Below are 22,843 nucleotides of genomic sequence, written 5' to 3' on the forward strand. Positions count from 1 at the left end.
GTGGGTTTGATCCCTGGCCTTGCTCAGTGGGTTAGGGATCCAGTGTTGCTGTGAGCTGTGGTGTAGGTCACAGACGTGGCTCGGATCTAATGTTACTGTGGCTGTGGTGTAGGCCAGCGGCTACAGCTCCAGTTTGACCCCTAGCCTGGGAACCTCCGTATGCTGTGGGTGCAGCCCTGAAGAGCAAAAAAAAAAAAAAAAAAATCTAGTACGGGATTTTATGTTGATGTTAATTATTCAGAAATGTTTATAGTTGTCATAAATATGACAAGGAATTGCTTAATTGGTTAACGTTAACATCATAAATTCTTAGGTGGTGACTTTTAAGTTCTTTTTTTTGTCTTTTTAGGGCCGCACCCATGGCTCATGGGAGTTCCCAGGTTAAGGGTCTAATCAGAGCTGTAGCTACTGGCCTGTACCATAGCCACAGTAGCATTAGATCCGAGCCACGTCTGCGACCTACACCACAGCTCACAGCAACGCTGGATCCTTAACCCACTGAGTGAGGCCAGGGATCGAACCCACAACCTCATGGTTCCTAGTCAGATTCGTTTCTGTTGCACCACGACAGGAATTCCTAAGTTCTTTTAATAACATTTCAAATGCATTATACTTTTTTGAAATATTGTTTTCAACTAACATTTAATTTTAGGCCCAGAAGCCTTACCTAGTACAACGGAGAGGAGCTGAATTTGCCCTGACAACTATAGTGAAGCATTTTGGTGGTGAAATGGCAGTGAAGTTGCCACATCTCTGGGATGCTATGGTTGGTCCATTGAGGAACACAATCAACATAAATAATTTTGGTGTGTATATGTTTTTCTGAGTTAGGTTGTAAATAAATTTCTGTGTATATCCATTGCATATGTCCTTATAAAATAGCAATGCCTATAACCTGTTTAGCCCAGACCAGCTGGTGAGTTTTTAAATGGAATGTTGGTAAAAACATTTGTTTTAATTTATTTTTATGTCATTTTTGTATGCTTTTTACTTTTTCTATTACATATTTAGAGAGAGAGATTATGTTATGTTAAACTTCTTTTAGTTACTTTAACTGTAGAACCTTAGCACTTAAATTAAAGCATGGTACTTCATTTTATATTATAAAGCAAAATGGACTCTCCCACAGTAATTGGGGAAATATTAAAACTTTTTGTGGGCTCTAGATTTTTAAAAATTACTTGTAAGGTGCTGTGCACTTAAATCAATATATTTTAATAGATGGAAAGTCCCTCCTGGAAAAGGGAGATGGCCCTGCCCAAGAATTGGTGAATTCTCTGCAAGTTTTTGAAACAGCAGCTGTGTCAATGGATTCTGAGCTTCATCCCTTGGTAACTAACTAATGCAAGTGTAGTTTTTTTTTCTAGTAAAACAAGTCATCTTATTAGAAAGTCTTAAGGCTTGAAAAATGCAAGTTTGATGTCATCCCTATTAATTGCCTTTTCTTTTATATGCTATAACTAGATTCCTTCTTCCCTGACAGCACAAATCTTAGGGACTTTGAGGCAGAGCTGGGTCCATGAATGATAGAAAACCCAGTCTGGGAGCTTAGAATCAAGACAGTGGAGACAGAGCTCTGATGATATGGAAGCCAGGTGTAGACAGGAAAGGTGGCTGCATCTCTGTTCATCTATACCATCTTAATAATACGGTCTCTAGAAAAGGAAGAGCACAGGTAATAAAAATTCTTCCCAAGATAAGTGTAATAGTAAAGGGAAGTTACCTCTCTGAGATAAAACTAGTCAGTGGCAAAAACAGAACACTGGTTTGTTTTTTTACTATTAAAATATCTCTTACCAATAAGTTGAAACAGAGGAGGAACATAGACTAGAGAATTAATTATATCTAAAATAAGAGGGAGAATCTAGGGGAGAGCAGAGAAGAGTGAACTTTTTCAATTTATATGGTAATAAAGCATATTCTTTTACTTGTAAATTTCACGGATTTATCATTAGTAAAGAGGGGCTGGATCCATCTGTATGTGCTCACCCTCTATGATCAAGAGCTTGCATTCAGCTGAGCTGTAAGCTAGTCTGTTGAGCACGTTCCTGGCTCTCATCAGCATTAATCCTGGCTTCCATGCAGCAGACATTTAATAATGGGATATGTCATGCTCTTGTGATCATATTGGCTATGGTAAGTCAGGAAGTTAAAATACCTACCAGGTAAGGTACCTGGAATAAAATCAGGATTGTTCAACCCAGTGAATAAAATGTACCCTTAATCTCAGCCAAATCTGGAGTGGGCTGATCATGTGTGGTATCATTTTCCCATTCTCAATAGAATCAAAGTGCCTTTGATATAGTCCCTACAATTTTGGAAAGGATTGAGTGTTCCCTGGTGCCTAACCAAATATTGAACAGGGGAGAAGTTCTGCACCTTTTTTTTCTTTTTAAAAGCATTATAACTTAGTTTAGATTCAGATTAAATTTTTATTGAGGATGTGACAGTGTTTTCAGGTAATTGGAGGTATTTTTGGATTTAGAGTCAGTTAGAATATTGAGAGCCTCTGAGTAGAGGCTGTTATATTTTATTAATTTTTATTTTTTATTTATTTAAAAGTTCCATCTGTGTTGTATTTTATTTTGTTACTTCCTAATTTTTTTTTAAGTTTTATTGACATATAGTTGATTTACAATGTTGTTACAATTTCTTCTGGTGTACAATATTATAGTTATATTTTAAACAGTAGATTCCCTAATGAATATTCTGATTTAACTTTTTTTTTTTCCAGTTGGTACAGCATTTGCCTCATCTTTATATGTGCCTTCAGTACCCCAGCACTGCAGTGAGGCACATGGCTGCTCGTTGTGTAGGTGTCATGAGCAAGATAGCTACCATGGAAACAATGAATATTTTCTTGGAGAAGGTTCTTCCGTGGCTGGGAGCAATTGACGACAATATCAAACAAGAGGGTGCAATTGAAGCACTTGCCTGTATCCTTTTATTTTGACAAACTATTCAGAAATTCATTTTATTAAAGGATAACCAAAGTAAAATTTATTCACATTTGCACATAAATAACCTGCCTTGTTTCCAAAAGAAAACTATTTTTTATTTTGAAGTGCATTAATATGAGATTATAATATATTAAAAATATATTTACATTTTATATTTACGTTTTATTATGAAAATACTTTCACAGAAAGTTTGAAGAATTGCTGTTAGTTTTAAGAGATCCTTTTAGAGGCAAAAATAATTTTATGTATTTCATGAACTACATACGTAGTAACTACCCACGTAGTAACTACCCTGTTTATCTGGTTTATAATCAATGTTTTATTAATATCAATCAGATACTATATAGGTAGTCCTTGTATTATGAACATATTATGTTTGTTTTGATTATTAATTGGGTGGAAAATGACTAAAGATACTAAATAACTAGAAATATACAGGCAAGCTTTTTACCAAGGAGATGGCATCCAATGACATTCTTTAATTCGAAATACCTGAAAGATACTTCTTTTTTTTTTTTTTTTTGCTATTTCTTGGGCCGCTCCCGCGGCATATGGAGGTTCCCAGGCTAGGGGTCCAATCGGAGCTGTAGCCACCGGCCTACACCAGAGCCACAGCAACGCAGGATCCGAGCCGCATCTGCAGCCTACACCACAGCTCACGGCAATGCCGGATCGTTAACCCACTGAGCAAGGGCAGGGACCGAACCCACAACCTCATGGTTCCTAGTCGGATTCGTTAACCACTGGGCCATGACGGGAACTCCTGAAAGATACTTCTAAGAGCAAGAAAGATGGATGGAGATCAAATCAGTAGAAACTCTGGTTCAGAAATGCTGATGATTGCAGGAAGACTGAACTCACTGGGCCTGCCATGTCCAGTTTAGGATTGTTAAGACCCTGGTGGGAAATTTGGAATTAATCTTTGAGTGATGCTAAGTTGTGATCCCTTGCTTACATTATAACTCAGTTTATTTTGGTATGAGAATTCTAGAAACTTATAGGAATTTCTCTATGGAAAAAAAATATTAGTAAAATTTCTTCCAACCTTCTTCAGGAGAAAACATGTTTTTTGTTTTTTTTTTTTAAATTGAAGTATAGTTGATTTACAGTGTTGTGTTAGTTTCAAGTGTACATCAAAGTCAGTTTTATATTTACTTAAATACGAATATATATGTGTGTATGTGTGTGTTCTTTTGCAGATTATTTTCCTTTGTAGATTACTAGAAGATACTGAGTGTAGTTTGGAAAACGTAATTTTATATTCTTAATCATGAGAAAGTTACATAATGTTTACAAAGGAATAACATTGTGCAGATGCTGTTATAATTGAATCATAGACCTTGAGGAACAGTCTCTTCCCTCATAGTACAGTTGAGAAAATGAGGAGCTATTTTAGAAGTCACAGCCTTGGTGTATCAGTTTGTACAAACATCTACCTCAGAACGAATTGGAAATTTCCTTAATAACTTACTCAGGTGTAATGGAACAACTGGATGTTGGTATTGTTCCATATATTGTCCTTTTAGTTGTGCCTGTGTTGGGAAGAATGAGTGATCAGACAGACAGTGTAAGATTCATGGCTACGCAGTGCTTTGCAACATTAATTAGACTCATGCCACTTGAGGTAAGTTGAAGATACTTGATTTGTGGACTTAGTGTTTTCTGTGATTTCACAATAATTGTAACCCTTTTGGAAGAACACTTCAGGTTTTAAAATAAAATTTGAATATGTAACTTAGTGTTAAGAATTTTAGGCTTTCCTGGGTAATTCTTATTTCTTGCCTTGTTTTTCACTTGCCTTTTTTTTTAAATCAAAGTATAGTTGATCTGCAATGTTGTATTAACTTCTGCTATACAGCAAAGTGATTTCATTTATACAAATATATATATGTTTATATATGTAGTCCTTTTTATTAAATATTCTTTTCCATTGTCGTTTATCATGGGACATTGAATATAGTTTTCTGGCTGTATAGTTGGATCTTGTTGTATATCCCCTCCATGTATAATAGTTTATATCTGCTAATCCCAACTTCTCACTGCATTCCTTCCCTAAGCCCCTCCGCCTTGGCAACCACAAGTCTATTCTCTATGTCTGTGAGCCTCTTTGTTTTGTAGGTAGGTTCATCTTTGCCACATTTTAGATTCCACATATGGTGATGTCATATGGTATTTGTCTTTCTCTTTCTGGCTTACTTCACTTAGCATGATAATCTCTAGTTGCATCAATTTTGCTGCAAATGGCATTATTTTGTTCTTTTTTTATGGCTGAGAAGTATTCCATTGTGTATATATACCACATCTTTCTTATCCATTCATCTGTCGATGGACATTTAGGTTTTTTCCATGTCTTCGCTATTGCGAACAGTGCTGCTCTGAACATAGGGATGCATGTATCTTTTTAAATTGTAGTTTTGTCTGGATATATGCCCAGAAGTGGAAATGCTGGATCATATGGTAACTCTACCCTTCGTTTCCTGAGGAACTTCCAAACTGTGTTTCTTTTCTTTTCTTTTTTTTTTTTTTTTTTGTCTTTTTAGGGCTGCACCCGCTGTATGTGGAAGTTCCCACGCTAGGGGTCGAATCCGAGCTGTAGCTGCCAGCCTACACCACAGCCACAGCAGCGTGGGATCCGAGCCACGTCTTTGACCTACACCACACCTCATGGCAACCCCAGATCCTTAACCCACTGAGGGAGGCCAGGAATTGAACCTGAATCCTCCTGGACACTAGTCAGGTTCGTTACCACTGAGCCGTGACAGGAACTCCCCAAACTGTTTTCCATAGTGGCTGTACCAACCTTACATTCCCACCAACAGTGTAGGAGCACTCCTTTTTCTCCACATCCTCTCCAGCATTTGTTATTTGTACTTTTTAATGATGGCCATTCTGACTTGTGTCAGGTGGACCTCATTGTAATTTTGATTTGCATTTCTTTTTTTTTTAACTTTGCTTCTTTAATATTTTTATTTGTTTATTTGTTTGTTTATTTATTTATTTTTGTCTTTTGTCTTTATAGGGCCATGCCCTCAGCATATGGAGGTTCCCAGGCTAGGGATCAAATCGGAGCTGCAGCTGCTGGCCTTTGCCACAGCCACAGTCGCAGCAACGTGTGATCGAAGCTGCATCTACGACTTCCACCACAGCTCAGGGCAATGCCAGATCCTTAATCCACTGAGCAAGGCCAGGGATCGAACCTGCATCCTCATGGATACTAGTTGGATTTGTTAACCACTGAGCCACGATGAGAACTCCAGATTTGCATTTCTTTAATAATTAGTGATGAGCATTTTTTTCATGTGCATATTGGCCATTTGTATTTCTTCTCTGGAGAAATGTCTATTTAGGTCTTCTGCCCATTTTTCTTTCCTTCCTTCCTTCCTTCCTCTCGCCCTCCCTCCTTCCCTCCACCCCTTCCTTTCCTTCCTTCACCAATCTGTAGCATGTGAAAATTCCCAGGCAAGGGATAGAATCTGAGCTGTGACCTATGCTGCAGCTGTGGCAACGCTGGATCCTTAACCCACTTTGCCAGGCCAGGTTGAACCTGTGCCATTGCAGAGACAGTGCCAGATCCTTAACCCACTGCGCCACAGCAGGAACTTCTCGGCCCATTTTTTATTTTTTGTTGTTGTTGTTGAGTTGTATGAGCTGTTTGTATATTTTGCAAATTAAGCCCTTGTCGGTCACATCATTTGAAATATTTTCTCCATTTAATGAATAGTTCTTAACACTGTTTTAAATAAAAACTGTGGTTCTTAAAAGAAAGATAATTCATTGAAAACTATTCTAGAAATACAGTTGTTCCTAAGTATCTCTGGTAACATCTAGGAAAAGATTCTGTTGTGACATTTACATGAAGGTAAATTCGAGAGATGGTAATTAAAAGTGTAAAAAGCAGTGTTCCTGTTGTGGCTTCGCAGTAAGGAACCCAAATAGTATTCATAAGGACATTGGTTTGATCCCTGACCTCGCTCAGTAGGTTAAGGATCCAGCATGCAGCTCAGATCTGGAATTTCTGTGGCTGTGGTGTATGTCTGCAGCTACAGCTCCAATTCAACCCCTAGCCTGAGAACTTTCATATGCCACTGGTATGGCCCTAAAAAGACAAAAAAGAAAAGAAAAAGAAAAAGTATAGAAAGCAAACGAATCTCTTTTGGGTTATGGAGAAAAAAGGTAAGAAGGCTGAAGCTGGAGAATTTTGGAGTCTATTCATGTGGCAGAAATAATACATATGGCCAAATAGGAAATAGATAGGGACAAAAGGCAGAGATAGGACCCTAACACTTATTTTTAGAGATTTTTTTGTAATGCAGGTAATAGGTAGATAGGCACTTCATCCATTTGTGTTATGTTTTAGTAGTTCCTTTATATGGCCAAGTAATACTCTAGGGTATGGAGATACCATATTTTGTTTCCATTCACCAGTTGATGGAAGTTGGATTATTACCATCTTTTGGCTATTATGAGTAATGCTACTATGAACATGCACTTATGAAGTCCTTGTGTGGATTTATGCTTTTATTTCTTTTGAGCAGATATTTAAGAATGGAATTACTGGTCAAATGATGTGTAGCTTTTTAAGAAACTGCCAAATTATTTTCCCAGAGTAACTGTACCATTTTATATTTCTACCATCAAAGTTTGGGGAGTTCTTTTGTGGCTCAGTGGGTTAAGGATCCAGCGTTGTCACTGCAGCAGCCTCGGTAACTACTATGGCATGGGTTTGATCCTAGGCTCAAGAACTTCCACATGCCCACAAGCACAGCCAGAAAGAAAAAGAAAACAAAAGTTTGGCTCTATCTGGTAAAGTTTGATTCCCATTGCATTGGCTCAGCAAATCCATCCTAGGTATATGTCCTAGAGAAATTCATACACATCTTCAAGAATGTTTATTACATGGAGTTCCCATTGTGGTGCAGTTGAAATGAATCCTGCTAGGAACCATGAGGTTGCGGGTTCGATCCCTGGCCTCACTCAGTGGGTTGAGGATCCAGCATTGCTGTAAGCTGTGGTGTACATTGCAGACGTGGCTCAGATCTGCTGTTGCTGTGGCTCTGGCGTAGGCTGGCAGCAACAGCTCCGATTGGATCCCTAGCCTGGGAACCTCCATGTGCCGCAGGCGTGGCCCTCAAAAAGACCAAAAAAAAGTTTATTACAGCATTATTTATAGTAGTCCAAAACCACTCACACATGTTCATCATCTGTGGAGTAGATATGTTAACTGTTGACCATTATGTTGGCACTAAGAATGAACCAAGTATAGACATATGTAACAATTAGTGAATCTTTAACATAAGAAAAACAGGCAGAACTACATGAGATGCATATTTGGTGATGAAAGTATATAAAGAAAAGTAGGAAAGAAATTGCCATGAAAGTCAGTAAAATAATTACCTCTTGAAAAAAGGAGAGGAAATTATCACTGGGAAGAAACTTATGGGATCTTGTAGAATGATAGTAGGGCTATTTTTCTTGATCAGGCAATGGTTAGAAAGGTGTTTGTTTTATAATTTATTAAACTGTATTTGTTTATATGTTTCTCTGTGTGAATATTTATCCCACACATAAAAGATGTTAAAATTACCACAGTAACTAAAAAAATACCAGACTACTGTATCAAAAGACCCAAGTGTCACATCCCAAATGATTCCCACCCTCTGCTTCCTTGGTCTTATTCACATCCTTTAATTTTTATTGCATCATCTTATCTATAAACTAAATTGGTTATGCTTAGTCCCTTTGGTCTTTTTAGCTTTGAAATCAGTGAGTGATGAGAAACCATCATGTGTTCTTTGAGCAAAGGAGTAGATGATAAAAGTGATGTTTTAGGAAAATCAGTTTATAGCTGTTGGGATGTGGATTAGAATGGAAGTGCCCTTAAACAGGGCTCAGATCCACTGTGAGGTGATAAAGGGTCTAAATTCCTTTTTTTTTAATTAAAATAAAATTTTTGGTCACACCCATGACATATGGAAGTTCCTAGGTCAGGGATTGAACCCACACCACAGCTGCAACCTTAACCTTTGGGGTGAGAACACCAGATCCTCAACCTGTTGCACCACAGAGGAACTTGAAAATTTTTATTATTATTATTAATTTTTGCTTTTTTAGGGCCACACTTGCGGCATATAGAAGTTCCCAGGCTAGGGGTTGAAACGGAGCTGCAGTTGCAAGATTACACCACAGCCACAGCAACATGGGATCCGAGCCATTTTTGCAGCCTACACCACAGCTCACGACAACACCAGATCCTTAACTCACTGAGGGAGGTCAGGGATTGAACCCGCATCTTCATGGATGCTAGTTGGATTCGTTACTGCTGAGCCATGATGGGAACTTGCTTATTACTATTTTTGGTCATAGCTTGCAGCAGCTTGGTATGGGATCTCAGTTCCCACACCAAGAATTGAACCTGAGCTGCAGTTATGAAAGTACCAAGTCTTAACCACTAGACCACCAGGGAATTCTTTTAGCAAAGAAAATAGATTTTGAACTTTAGAGTTTGAGAAAAGATTGTAAGTGTGTCCCCCCCACCCTTTTTTGGCTGCGCCTGTGGAATGCAGAATTTCCAGGGCCAGGGATTGAACCCACATTACAGCTCCGACCTGAGCCACAGCAGTGGTGATGCCAGATCCTTAATCTGTTGTGCCACCAAAGGAACTCCAGATTCCCTTTGATAGATGTGAAAATTACAAAGAAGTGATGCATATTTTGTTTCCAGCCAATATAGAAAAACAGATTTATCCTCCCACCTTATCTTGAAAACCAGACAAAATGAATCAGACAATGATTTTCGGACATTAAACAGTAAGCAGCAGAGAAGAGTGATACATGAGAGAAGGGGAACAAATGAAGTCCCCTAGCTTACTGCCTGGAGTGAGTTTCCAGACATATGACAGGGAAGTGAAACCTAAACTGAGGCTAGAAGATTCAGACCGTGGGGAGGACAAGATGGGTAGAATTTGTAAGGCAGAGTGCCTGAGAGGAAGTAGCTGCACAGAAAGGAAGCTCCAGAGGTCCACGCAAAGGCTGAGTATTCATTTATCTGGGCATATGAATGAGAATGTATGTTTGAGATTGGGGGGGCAAATTCATAGAAAGAAGTAGGTGGAACAGTTAATTCCCAGAGGTCACACAGCATCAGGAATGGGTGTTTTCACCAAGCTGAGTCAAAAGACCTACCATATAGGGTACAAGTATAGTCCTTAGAAGTATGTTACCTGAGTAGTGGGGCCAGATTAGGCCTTGACAAAAGGCTGATTTGAACCCCCATTAACAAAGCATAAAAACAGGCTTTAAAAGGATCAAATTGCTTTCAGGTAACTTAACTACATCCCCCCCCCCAAAAAAAAACCCTAAAATATTTAACCTCAAAAAGTTCAGTACCCAACACATTCAGACTTAGGGTTTTTAGCACCTATCAGAAAATGAACAAGTATGAAAGTATGTCCAGTAACCAGGAGAAAAGTCAGTCAATAGAAACAGACCCCGAAATGACCCAGATAATAGAATTAGTATACAAGGACATTAAAATAGGTTCCATATATTCAAGAAGGTAGAGGAAAGGCATGAGTTTAATGAGGGCAAAATGGAAGATATATGAACAATCAAATTGAACATCTTGAGATGAAAAATATAATTACAAATAAAACACACTGAATAGGATTAATAGAAGATTAGATGCTCTAAGTTTGAAAACAGCGGTAGAAACAAGTGACTCAAGTACATTCCTGTTCTACTTTTATCTTTTTTTTTTTTTTTTTTTTTTTTTGACCATGCCCTTGGCATGTGGAAGTTCCAGGGACAGGGATCGAACCCAAGCCACAGCAGTGGCAATGCCAGATCCTTAACCTGCTAGGCCACCAGGGAACTCCTTTCTACTTTATGTTGATTTGCTCTGTTGTAGGAAGAATTATGTACTTTTCTGAAATATATACTGTCAGGATTCAGGGAATATCAACCAGTGGTTTTGACAAAAGCTTTAGTTCCCTACCTTTAGTAACTTGCTAACTTTATAGGAATTGAAGTGAGGAAGTTACTCAAAGGAAGTGTTCCTGGCGCTGAAGAATATTTATACATCCTAATTATTGTTAGATGTACCTCAGTGTGTGTCTTTATATCTGGTTGTCATTTATTTAAAAATCCATGTGGATAATGTTTGAAGATTTATTACTTTCTTGTAAAGCATAGTGCAGAAAGGCCTCATTTTGATGATTGTCATTATGGTATTAGATGTGTTAAAATGTTTGTTTTTTTCTTACTTGATAAAGTTGTTAATTCTAAAACTCTTTTTTTTTTTTTTAATGGCCCCACCTGTGGCATGTGGAATTTCCCAGGCCAGGGATTGAATCTGAGCAACAGTTATGACCTATGTTATATCCTTTAACCCACTGCACCAGGCCAGCGATCAAACCCGCACCTTGGCAGTGACTTGAACTGCTGCAGTCAGGTTCCTAACCCACTGAGGCACAGTGGGAACTCCAACTCTAAAACCCTTTGAAAAAAAACATATGGTCATTCTTAAGACTCAGTGTATATATTACTTCTGACACTATTTCTGGTATTATAAGGAACATACGTTTGAATTTAATTGAAATTCTGTTCCCAGAATTATATATTTTTTAATTTAACTTAATTGCATTTTCCCCCCTCCTTTTTAAGGCTGCACCTGCAGCATACGGAGGTTCCTGGGCTAGGGACTGAATCAGAGCTGCAGCTGTAGTCTATACCATAGCCACAGCAATGCTGGATCCAAGCTGCAGCTTATAGCAATGCTGAATCCTTAACCCACTGAACGAGGCCAGGGATTGAACCCACATCCTCACGGAAACTGTGTTGGGTTCTTAACCTGCTGAGCTACAACAAGAACTCCTAACTTTACATTTCATAGAGCAATTGTTCTCAAACTTTTTGTTCTCTGGACCTCTTTATACTCTTGAAAATTGACCCCCAAAAGAGCTTCTGTTTATCATATTTTCTATAATAGAAATTAAAACTGAGAAATGTAAAAAATTTATTAATTCATTTAAGTAATAAGCCCAGGAGTTCCCTGCTGGCTCAGCAGATTAAGGACCTGGCATCACTGCCGTGGCTTGTGTCACTACTGTGGTGTGGGTTTAGTTCCCTGGCCCTGGAACTTCCGCATGCCACAGGCACAGCCGCCCCCCCAAAAAAACCCCAAAAACAAACCTATTAATATTACCATAAGTAACATTTTAAAAATGAAAACTATTTTCTAAAAAATGAGGGAGAAGACTGACATTTGACATTTTCGTAAATCTCTTTAATGCCTGGACTAATAGTAGATAGCTGGATTCTTTTATTTGCTTGAGCATTCAGTCTCTTGCAGCATGTTCCTTGGGTTGAGGTATATGAAGAAAGTCCAGCCTCAGAGACAGATAGTTAAAAAAGTGAGCAATACCTTGGAAGCCTTTTCAAATAATGGATAGTCTTGGAGTTCCTATCGTGGAGCAGTGGAAATAAATCAGACTAGTATCCATGAGGGTACAGGTTTGATCCCTGGCCTCGGCTCAGTGGGTCAGGGATCCGGCGTTGCCATGAGCTGTAGTGTAGGTTGCAGATGCGGCTCAGATCCCGAGTTGCTGTGGCTGTGGTGTAGGCTGGCAGCTGTAGTTCAGATTTGATCCCTAGCCTGGGAACCTCCATGTGCCTGGAGTGTGGCCCTAAAAAGCAACAACAACAACAGCAGCAGCAGCAATAATAATAATGATAATATTGTTTTATCTTACAAAAGATCTTTTACCAGTATATGTTTTGTAACATGTATTGGTCATTTGGAAATCATTGGTTCACTGATGTTTGTAAATCTTTTAAAGGTTCATAACATTTCATCATACCACAGCAAAAAATCAGACTCATTAATATCACCGAAAGAAAATTATTTTTAGGTGTTCCGTGGTGGCCTAGTGTTAAGTACTCGGTGTTGTCAACATTGTAACTTGGGTTACTGTCGTGGCAAAAATAAAATTATTTTTAAATATTGGGAAGCACTTGTTTCTTTTGAAAGCTTGAATTTTATCACTGGTAACAAGTTATGTCAGTTGTTTCCTTGAAATGACAAATTTGTTTTTGAGAAAATGTCAGCCAAATTCCCAAGTCAGAATAACCATAGTTTGTCAGTCCATTCATGTAAAATGTTGTTTTGTAAAAAATGGCTAGGTCTGGAGTTCCCATTGTGGTACAGTGGTTAACAAATCTGACTAGGAACCATGAGGTTGCGGGTTCGATCCCTGGCCTTGCTCAGTGGGTTAAGGATCCAGCGTTGCCGTGAGCTGTGGTGTGGGTCACAGATGCAGCTCGGATCCTGTGTTGCTATAGCTCTGGCGTAGGCCAGCAGCTATAGCTCCGATTCAACCCCTAGCCTGGGACCCTCCATATGCCTCAGGAACGGCTCAAGAAAAGGCAAAAAGACAAAGAAAAAAAAATGGCTAGGTCAGCTCACGATTTTAAACAATCTTGTAAATGCTTTTCCTCAACATATTATGCTCTCATATGCATGATATGCAGCAGAAATCCTTTATGTGTACTTCATATTTCATTGCACAAAATGTTAAAAAGATGTGCCTTTCCAAGATTGAAGTTTAATAAAATTGTTTTTACTGCTTCAAGGACATTCTTACGTGAAACTTGTACATGGTCATGATGAATACAGTGACTACTTGGTAACATTGCCTTGATTCTGAGGCACAAGCAATTTTGCTCACTATTGCTTTTACACATCAAATCAAATGTCAACACAGTGAAAAAAAGCATATAGTGTCTTTCTTTTATTATGTAATAGTTGATATCAAGGACTGAAAAGGTTTAGGAATCATGAGGGGTCTGCAAACTACATTTTGAGAACCAATACCCTAAGGAATTATAACACTAAAATTGAGATGGTCTAGTAACATTATTTTACTTTAAGCTATACAACTTTATTTGCCTCTTTATCCAGTAATGCATGGTATGGGAAAAAATAAGTTGTAGCTGTGTTCTTTAAAATACATCAAATGTATTCATTTAGTAGTCTCATTATAGCACTTTAATACCTGTCAAATTCTTAAATATTTGTCTTCTAGTCTTTAAAATCATACTACTTTTGAGTCACTTTTTTCTCTGTTCGCAGTGTGTGTGTATGTGTGTATAATCTTCAGTATTTTTTAAATTGAAGTGCAGTTGATTTACAGCATTGTCATCTGCATTATATTTTGATAAGACTTAAAATGATTTCATAATCTGAGGGTGGAAAAATAGTAGCAAATAGTTTTAATATACTTTAAAAAAATAATTTTAGGCAGGCATTCCAGATCCTCCGAATATGTCAGAAGAATTAATCCAGTTGAAAGCCAAGGAGCGACACTTTTTGGAGCAATTGTTAGATGGGAAAAAATTAGAAAATTATGAAATTCCAGTACCAATCAATGCTGAACTCAGAAAATATCAGCAGGTAAGGCTTGTAAATATAAATAGTACCTATTCCTTTTAAATGTGCCTTGAAGAGTTTTTAAATGGTTTTAGCAAATTCTCGTGTTTAGTGTCTTACATCCATTTACCTGTAAAAATGCAGATTTGCGGGGGGGGGTCTGTGTAAACATGTTCTTTACAGGAAAGTTTTTTATTATATATTCATATTTATCATTTTTCTCTTTCTCCCAATCTTTCAGGATGGTGTGAACTGGTTAGCATTTCTTAATAAGTATAAGCTTCACGGAATTCTGTGTGATGACATGGGTTTAGGAAAAACTTTACAATCCATCTGCATTCTAGCAGGAGATCACTGTCACAGGTAGTTTTAAATGTTATTTTAAAAGAAGGCTTTCAGATGCTCAGAAGTATGAACAAGCTGATGAATTTGTTGTGCTTTGCTGTTGTAAAGGGCCCAGGAATATGCAAGATCTAAATTGGCAGAATGTATGCCACTTCCTTCCTTGGTGGTTTGTCCGCCAACATTAACCGGCCATTGGGTGGATGAAGTGGGTAAATTTTGCTCCAGAGAATATCTCAATCCATTGCATTATACTGGACCTCCCACTGAAAGAGTAAGGTAAGAAGTATATAGCCAGAAAATGTTTTATCTTTTGCTTTAGTAGTTTGGGAAGAATAAAATTTATTAAAGATGCATTCTAGGTAGTTTTTTTGGTTGTCAGATGTAGAAACTTACTTGAACTTATGTAAGAAAGGTGAGTGAATTATAATAAAGATGTAATCAGTGAGACTCATCAAAATTCAAGGACTTAGCTATTATTAACAGTCAGTTGAGCTTTCTAAGTTTTGGAGCTAGGAAACTGTCAGGAACCAGAGCCATTTTCCATGCCCTTCATGGGAGTCTTGTGATCATCGCACCTCCTAAGTGTTTCTCTGGTATCCTTATTCTCTACTTGCTTTCCCTAAGATTTCTCTCTTCCTTCTTCCCTCTCCCCAAAAATGCTTTTGGTCCACAATGGCTTGCTCCAGCTGCCCCGATACCACTGAAACATTAGAGTTCCTTAGCTTTATCTTTTTTCTCTCATGTTTATCTCTTATGTTCCTAAATACAAACATTGAAGAGTGGTGTATCATTGATTTCAGCTCATCTTTTAAAGCTTGGATAGTCGTAGCTTGTTGATTGGTCCATAGATTTGCTGCCCTTCTGTTAATAATAGCTAATGTATATTGAGCACTTACTGGCCAGGCATTTTTTTCTAAGCAGTTTTACATTTATGTAAAATTGCATTATTGTGTATCCTCATATGGGTATTATTACTATTATTGTTCCCAGTTTGCAGATGAAAAACATGGGGCCTGAGAAGAAGGTCACTCAGCTAATGAAATGGGCAGAGTGGCGATTTGAACACAGACAGCTGAACAGCTTGCACTCGTGAATTTATTTTAAAAGAATTAATCCAGGAGGTCCTTGAGGGTACAGCGAATTAAGGATCTGGTGTTGTCACTGCAGTGACTCGGGTTGCTGCTGTATTGTGGGTTGGATCCCTGGCCCTGAAACTGCCACATGCTGCAGGCACAGTCAGATAAAAACCCAGAATTCATCCATTTAAGTGGTAGAAACTTAGCTCAAATTACCTTAAGCAAATAGGAAATTTATTCATTAATCAGATTAATTAATTTGAGAGTCTCAGGGATGAATTCTTACTTCAGGTACATCAAAATTGCTCTTCCTCCCCATGTATAACTTGTCGTTTTGGTCTCTATTGGACTTGAGTCTACTATTGGTGGATAAGATGACCGTGGGCAATCTTTATTTTTGCTTTGTTTTTAGTTTTTTTTTAGGGCCGCACCCACAGCATATGGAGGTTCTCAGGCCAGGGGTCCATTTGAAGCCACAGCTGCCAGCCTACTCCACAGCCACACCAGATCTGAGCTGCATCTGTGACCTACACCACAGCTCATGGCAACGCTGGATCCTTAACCCACTGAGCAAGGCCAGGGATCGAACCTGCAACCTCATGGTTCCTAGTTGGATTCGTTTCTGCTGTGCCACAATGGAAATTCCTGGGCAATCTTAATTAGGCTTACATTCTCCTACCTTGACAATTATAGTAAACAGTGTCTCCCATCTTTAAATATATCAGTACTGTAGATAACAGAATCATACCCCCAGACCAGCCTTTGTGGTCAAGGGATAAATACTGTGAATGGCTTAACCTGATTTCAAATGCTTCATTTCTTTGTTGATTATGGGGACATGTGATTGATAGCTCTTCCTCTACCCTCCAGCACAACATGGAATGGTGAAGGAATAGAGCCTCCAAGGAAGAGGTGTTAGCTAATAAAATTAACAGGTCCACCACATTTTCAGTCATATGTCCATCTCCTTTCTAATCAGACTAAGTTGGGGCAGCAAAGCCAGATCATAAAAAGAATGACCTTCAGGTTTGCAGGGTTATGGATGTATAGAGTAAGCAGAAAGGAACACTGGGCTTAGTAGGCAGATTGAAAGCACTTTATACAGTGGCATCTGTGGTTTCCCTTTTGAAGGTATATTACAAACTTTGCAGATTCCCCATTTTCTAATCTTATTTATTCTTAAATGCAGGTTACAGCACCAGGTGAAAAGGCACAATCTGATAGTGGCTTCATATGATGTTGTGAGAAATGACATAGATTTCTTTAGGTAAGTTACAGTTTAAAAAAATTTAGGAGTTCCTTGGTGGCCTAGAGGTTAATGGCTTGGCATGGTCGTTGCTGTGGCTTGGGTTCAATTCCTGGCCAGGAACTTCTGCATGCTCTGAGGGTGGCCAAAAAAAACTTAGTATCAAATTCAAAGAGACTTATTATTTTCCTGCCTCAAAGACTCTTCATATTGTTTCTGACATATACTAAAAAATGCTAACTTTTTAAAATTTATTCTTCCTTAGAAATATTAAATTTAACTACTGTATTCTTGATGAAGGCCATGTCATTAAAAATGGAAAAACAAAATTGTCAAAAGCAGTAAAACAACTGACTGCTAATTATAGAATTATTCTTTCTGGAACACCAATCCAGGTAATTATTTACTTTTTAAAAAAATATGTGCCATGTGGAGAGAAAGCTTTGCATTTGACAGTGAATTGAAGAGGTTTTTTAGTTTCTAGGAATGATAATTTCTAGTAATTACCTCGCTTTTATAATGGTTTATTTGGTATGTAGCAGTTTCTGAGCAAACCAGGTTTCAAAACTTATATTTAAAATGTAATTTTAGACTGTGTAAATAGAATTCTTGGAGTTTCCATTGTGGCGTAGCAGTAATGAACTTGACTAGTATCCATGAGGATGTGGGTCCCATCCCTGGCCTCGCTCAGCAGGTTAAGGATCCTATGTTTCTGTGAGCTGTTGTGTAGGTCATAGACTCAGCTCAGATCTGGCATTGCTGTGGCTGTGGTGTAGGTTAGCAGCTGCAGCTCTGATTCAACCCCTAGCCTGTGTGATCATTAAAAAGAGAAGAAGAAGTAGTTCCTGTCATGGCACAGCGGAAACGAATCTGATTAGGAACCATGAGGTTGCAGGTTCGATCCCTGGCCTCGCTCAGTGGGTTAAGGATCTGGTGTTGCCGTGAGCTGTGGTGCAGGTCACAGTCTCGGCTCAAATCTGACATTGTTGTGGCTGTGGTGTAGGCTGGCAGCTGTAGCTCCATTTCAACCCCCTAGCCTGGGAACCTCCGTATGCCGAAGGTGCAGCCCTAAAAGGACAAAAAGACAAATAATAATAATAATAAAGACGTAGTCTTGTATGCAGAGTATGGGAGACATTAGTTACTCTCTTCCATGCTGGCCATTCTCCTTCAATAACGTAATATCAAAATCTGATTTAACATTGAAAAGTTAGAGATGGTTCAGAGGTGAATCATGATATAATAGAGGTATGAATACTTGAGCTTAGGAAGCAGTTGAAGAAAAGAGGTTGTAGAAGTTTACCTTGGAAAAGGAAGAAGATACCTGAGTATGGAAGTGTCTTTAGATACTTCTGAGAGGTTCTCTTATGTCTAGAGGAATTGTTGCAAATGTTCACACCTAGCTTGGACAAGATAGCTAACTGATGGGAAGACACCTTCCATCATTCTCCAGTTGGTGGGAGAGTAAACACCTGGTGACCTCTGAGATTCCTTCTGACTCTAAAATAATAATGGTTCTTTATGTATTTGTTACTTTTAAATTTATTCTTGGTAATGGACTGATTACTTTAGTATTACTATTATGAAGTGAATGGATTTTAATAACCACAAGAGGTAACACACTTACAAACATTTGAAAACTGAATGGCAGTAAGAAAAAGTCCATTTAAAAGGGGGGAAAAATCATTCTTTAGGTTTGATTTATCAAGATTTCTTTTTGCTCATATGGAAATATGGAAACATCACAGTATTTTTAAACAGTAGCTTTCACAACATAAGAACTTGTTTTGGTTTTTTTGTTTGTTTAAAGACTTGTTCTTCCCTACTCCCTCACCTGAACAGTTTAGCTCTGAAGCTATAAGGTGGGTTTCAAAAAGCCATGAGTCATGGGGCAGAGCCTAAGTAAGATTAGAAGGGTTCTGATATAGGAGCATCGCTTAGCATGATGGGCTGGAGCTTGAGCAGGGTAAGGAGGGCTTCTGGAAGGGGTAAGCAGATGGGATGGTGCCTTAGGATCCATACATACTGGGAAAGCATCCAAAATGGTAAGGTGTTGATTTACTTCATGAAACTCCAACAAGAAGAATTGGAAAGAACCTGTGCCTATTCATGACCCATAAATTCTTTGAGTAGATGTGACTTGTGACCAGACTCTTCTAGGTTTTCATGATGATGTTGACCAAATTCCTTAAATTGTGCTGTTAATCTGAGTCTCAGAGTTAAAAGAGTCAGAAATATATTCATCTTTCTGCTTTTCTATTTGTTACTTGATCGATGCCACCAGTAGGATTTAAATATGGACTAAGGCTTATTCTGGTGTAAGAAACTTAAAAGTTTCCCCCAAATAGGATAGAGTATTTTCTCTAAATTTTACACATTAAAATATACATTCCTGGAGTTGCCTGGTGGCTCAGCAGGTTAAGGATCTGGCATTGTCACTGCTGTGGCTCACGTCACTACTGTGGTGAGAGTTTGATATAGCAAAAATACAGACACACACATACACATGCACACACACACACTCATACCTAGAAATGTGGCGATAATCTCCCATCTGTGTCATCACAATGGGCTTTTATTAATGTTCCATTTTTAAGTGTAAGGAAATAATCCCAATACACAAGGTAACTGGTGTTCTTTATTTTCAGAACAACGTTTTGGAGCTGTGGTCATTATTTGATTTCCTTATGCCAGGATTTTTGGGGACTGAACGTCAGTTTGCTGCTCGATACGGTAAACCTATATTAGCAAGTAGGGATGCTCGAAGTTCCAGTCGAGAACAAGAAGCAGGTATGAAAAAGAGATACAGATACTCTGTGGAAGTAAATATAATTTATTCCTAACTTTTTGGAAGCCATTTAATCTTATTATTAAGAGAAATGAATAAGAGAATAAGAATAATAAAATTGGTGATAATTGTAAAAGAATAAAATCTTTTCTGTTATTATTAACAGGTGTTCTTGCGATGGATGCACTGCACCGCCAAGTCCTGCCATTTCTTTTGAGAAGAATGAAAGAAGATGTTTTGCAGGATCTACCACCCAAAATCATTCAAGACTATTACTGTACTCTTAGTCCTCTCCAGGTTAGGAATCTGGTGATTATGATTGTTGGTGGTATATTTATTAGTAGAATGCTTTGAAACCTTTGGTTTTATCACACAAATCTAGCTTCTACTCCCCTAGACTTGAGGAATATTCTTTTTCATGCAGGTGTAGATAAAACCTAAATGAATTTGTTTGGTTATATAGATATACATTTGGGTATGTGCATTTTGGATACAGCATTAAAACAAAATCCACTATCATAGTTGGTTTGTTATATATCTACTTAATTGAAAAAGTTAGTTAAAATTATGAAATAAGCCAATGTGTTATAGGGGCCAGAAATCTGCTTATAACGTTATATCCTCACAGCAGTATTTTAGATATTGTCAGTTCACGTTTTTGCACATAAAGAAAGTGAAGCCCAGAGAAGTTAAGTAATTTGCTTAAGGTTATATAGCTAACATATCTCAGGGCTGAGTTTCAAATCTTGGGAAGTGGGCCCTCATCCTTTTTAAAGTATTGTATTGCCAGTAAATTTTTAAAATAAATTTTTGGCTTCTGCACAGTTCTCATTGTGTACATGGAGATCATTATCAAAGAAATATATCATATGCCTTTTCTTATGTAGTATTTTTGTAAGGGAAAACTGTCTCTTAGATATAGCCTATAAGCAGAATTTTCTGTCTGAATGTTAACTTCATGTTCTAGGTTAGCAAGCATCAGTCTGTTTCAGTATTCATTTGATTTAGTATGATCTAATGAATAAAAGATATACAGATAATACCTGGAAACCTAGCTTCTTTCCTCTCCAGTGTATAGTTAACCTTTTAGTATTTATCTATATACACTTTGATTCTAGAGAACAAGACACTAATCTGGATGCTGAGAGCTCTATGATTATTTATATTACCTACTTAGGTCTCTGAGCCTCCATCTCTCATTTGTAAAATTTGGATTAATATTTCTTAAAAGAAAAGTTTTAGAGGTAATGAGATGCTGACTTTTTAAAGTAAGTCCAATAAAGAAAAGGTGCCACATTAAAAAAAAAACCTGTGATGACAATACCAGTGGTGGTATTCGTCTTTTAGCAGGCAAACAATGTGTTCCACTTTTTTCTAAATATGATTTAAAAGGAATTTATCAAGATGCAGTGGATTATCTATAATCAGTACAGTATTTTAATCAGAAATATTGGTAGCATAATTTATTTTCTTTGATGAGGTCTGATTTAAATTATTGCTGTTATTGGCTAGTTATGTTTTGAACAATTGAAAGCAAATATACCTACTGCTTTCTTTGGGAATTTTACAGGTTCAGCTCTATGAGGATTTTGCTAAGTCTCGTGCCAAGTGTGATGTCGATGAAACAGTTTCTTCAGCTGCACTTTCTGAAGAAACTGAAAAACCAAAGCTTAAAGCTACAGGCCATGTATTCCAGGTATAGATTACAGTCTACTTTTTAAATGTCAAAGAATGTTCTTCATTGCCAAAATTTTTACATGGAACACTGAAATGTGGGTTTAATTTTTTTTCAATATTGTGTATACATTCTTGAAAACAGGTAAAAATAATTTATTTTCATAGTTATAATTAATAATTGATAGTAATTTAATATTGAAATTAAAAATAAAAAATGCAGGAGTTCCCGTCGTGGCTCAGTGGTTAATAAACCCAACTAGCATCCATGAGGATCCCTGGCCTCGCTCAGTAGGTTAAGGATCTGGCGTTGCCTCGAGTTGTGATGTAGGTCAGAGACGCAGCTCAGATCGCACGTTGCTGTGGCTGTGGTGTAGGCCGATGGCTACAGCTCTGAATCGACTCCTTGCCCAGGAACCTCCATTTGCCACGGGTGCGGCCCTAAAAGAACAAAAAAGTCAAAAAAAAAAAAAAAAGGAAAAATGCAGTATGTTTGTATATTGCCTGAAAAGAAGTGTTTTAAAATAGAAAATCTTGTTTTCTACTCAAAAAATATTTGAACACCGACCACAAGGCAGTAATTTTTCTAAGCTTAGGAGTTAACTAAAGCAGTGGACAAAACAGGCCCCTTCCCTTGTAGAGGTGAAAAATGAATAAGTAAGTAAAATACATATCAAGTAAAAGAAAAGAAAGGCAAGTATGGGCATATACAGTATAGGAGTCAGGGTAGTTTGTGGTTTTTAATAGAGTGATCAGGGATATTACTGAGAAGGTGACATTTGAGCAAAGATCTGAAGGAAGATTGAGGCATACAGATATGTGGGGGTGGAGGGTGGGGTGATTCCAGGCAAAGGATACATAAAATACAGAAGTCCTGAGACAGAGGATGAATGTGCTTGAAAAAAAAAGGAAAGTGTTGACTCAATTTTTTCTCTTCCCTTTTGAAATATTTTATCACAGAATACCTTTCAAATCCCCTTGTCATCAGTAAATTAAATATTGTAGCATTTTAAATGATAGAAGTGGGAAAAGGTGATGATAAAGGCTTATACCACTGCACAGTTTCTACCATCATGCATCAGGGTAGAGCTTACTAATATAAATCTTGTGCCAAGGGTGAGACCCAAATCATAAGCCAAGTAAATGACAGACGAGAAGGGGAATCAAAATACTGTAGAGGGGAAGAGATTTACAGATGTATAAGGTCCTCAAGCTTTTAAATCCACCGAAGTTTGAGAAACCCTCTAGGAAATGATGTCTAGTTCCAGAAGCAGGTATCAGCATTATTGGGCACTTTGAGTGGGAAAGAGTTAGCTATAGGAACTAATA

General features: G+C 37.8%; 1 protein-coding gene across 3 annotated transcripts in view; it reads left to right on the forward strand.

The window, feature by feature from the left end:
- Positions 1-22,843, forward strand: part of BTAF1 (B-TFIID TATA-box binding protein associated factor 1) — a 112,191-nt gene that overhangs the window by 77,004 nt on the left and 12,344 nt on the right. For all 3 annotated transcript variants that reach the window (XM_047762809.1, XM_047762810.1, XM_047762812.1), the window contains 12 exons: positions 653-806; positions 1,222-1,331; positions 2,735-2,936; positions 4,436-4,584; positions 14,257-14,409; positions 14,627-14,748; positions 14,839-15,006; positions 16,996-17,073; positions 17,318-17,447; positions 19,701-19,842; positions 20,007-20,137; positions 21,411-21,536. In XM_047762809.1, the coding sequence (XP_047618765.1) occupies positions 653-806; positions 1,222-1,331; positions 2,735-2,936; positions 4,436-4,584; positions 14,257-14,409; positions 14,627-14,748; positions 14,839-15,006; positions 16,996-17,073; positions 17,318-17,447; positions 19,701-19,842; positions 20,007-20,137; positions 21,411-21,536 (1,665 nt within the window). The remainder of the gene's footprint in view (positions 1-652; positions 807-1,221; positions 1,332-2,734; positions 2,937-4,435; positions 4,585-14,256; positions 14,410-14,626; positions 14,749-14,838; positions 15,007-16,995; positions 17,074-17,317; positions 17,448-19,700; positions 19,843-20,006; positions 20,138-21,410; positions 21,537-22,843) is intronic.

Source organism: Phacochoerus africanus, chromosome 15, assembly GCF_016906955.1.
Source record: "Phacochoerus africanus isolate WHEZ1 chromosome 15, ROS_Pafr_v1, whole genome shotgun sequence".
Taxonomy (NCBI): Eukaryota; Metazoa; Chordata; class Mammalia; order Artiodactyla; family Suidae; genus Phacochoerus; species Phacochoerus africanus.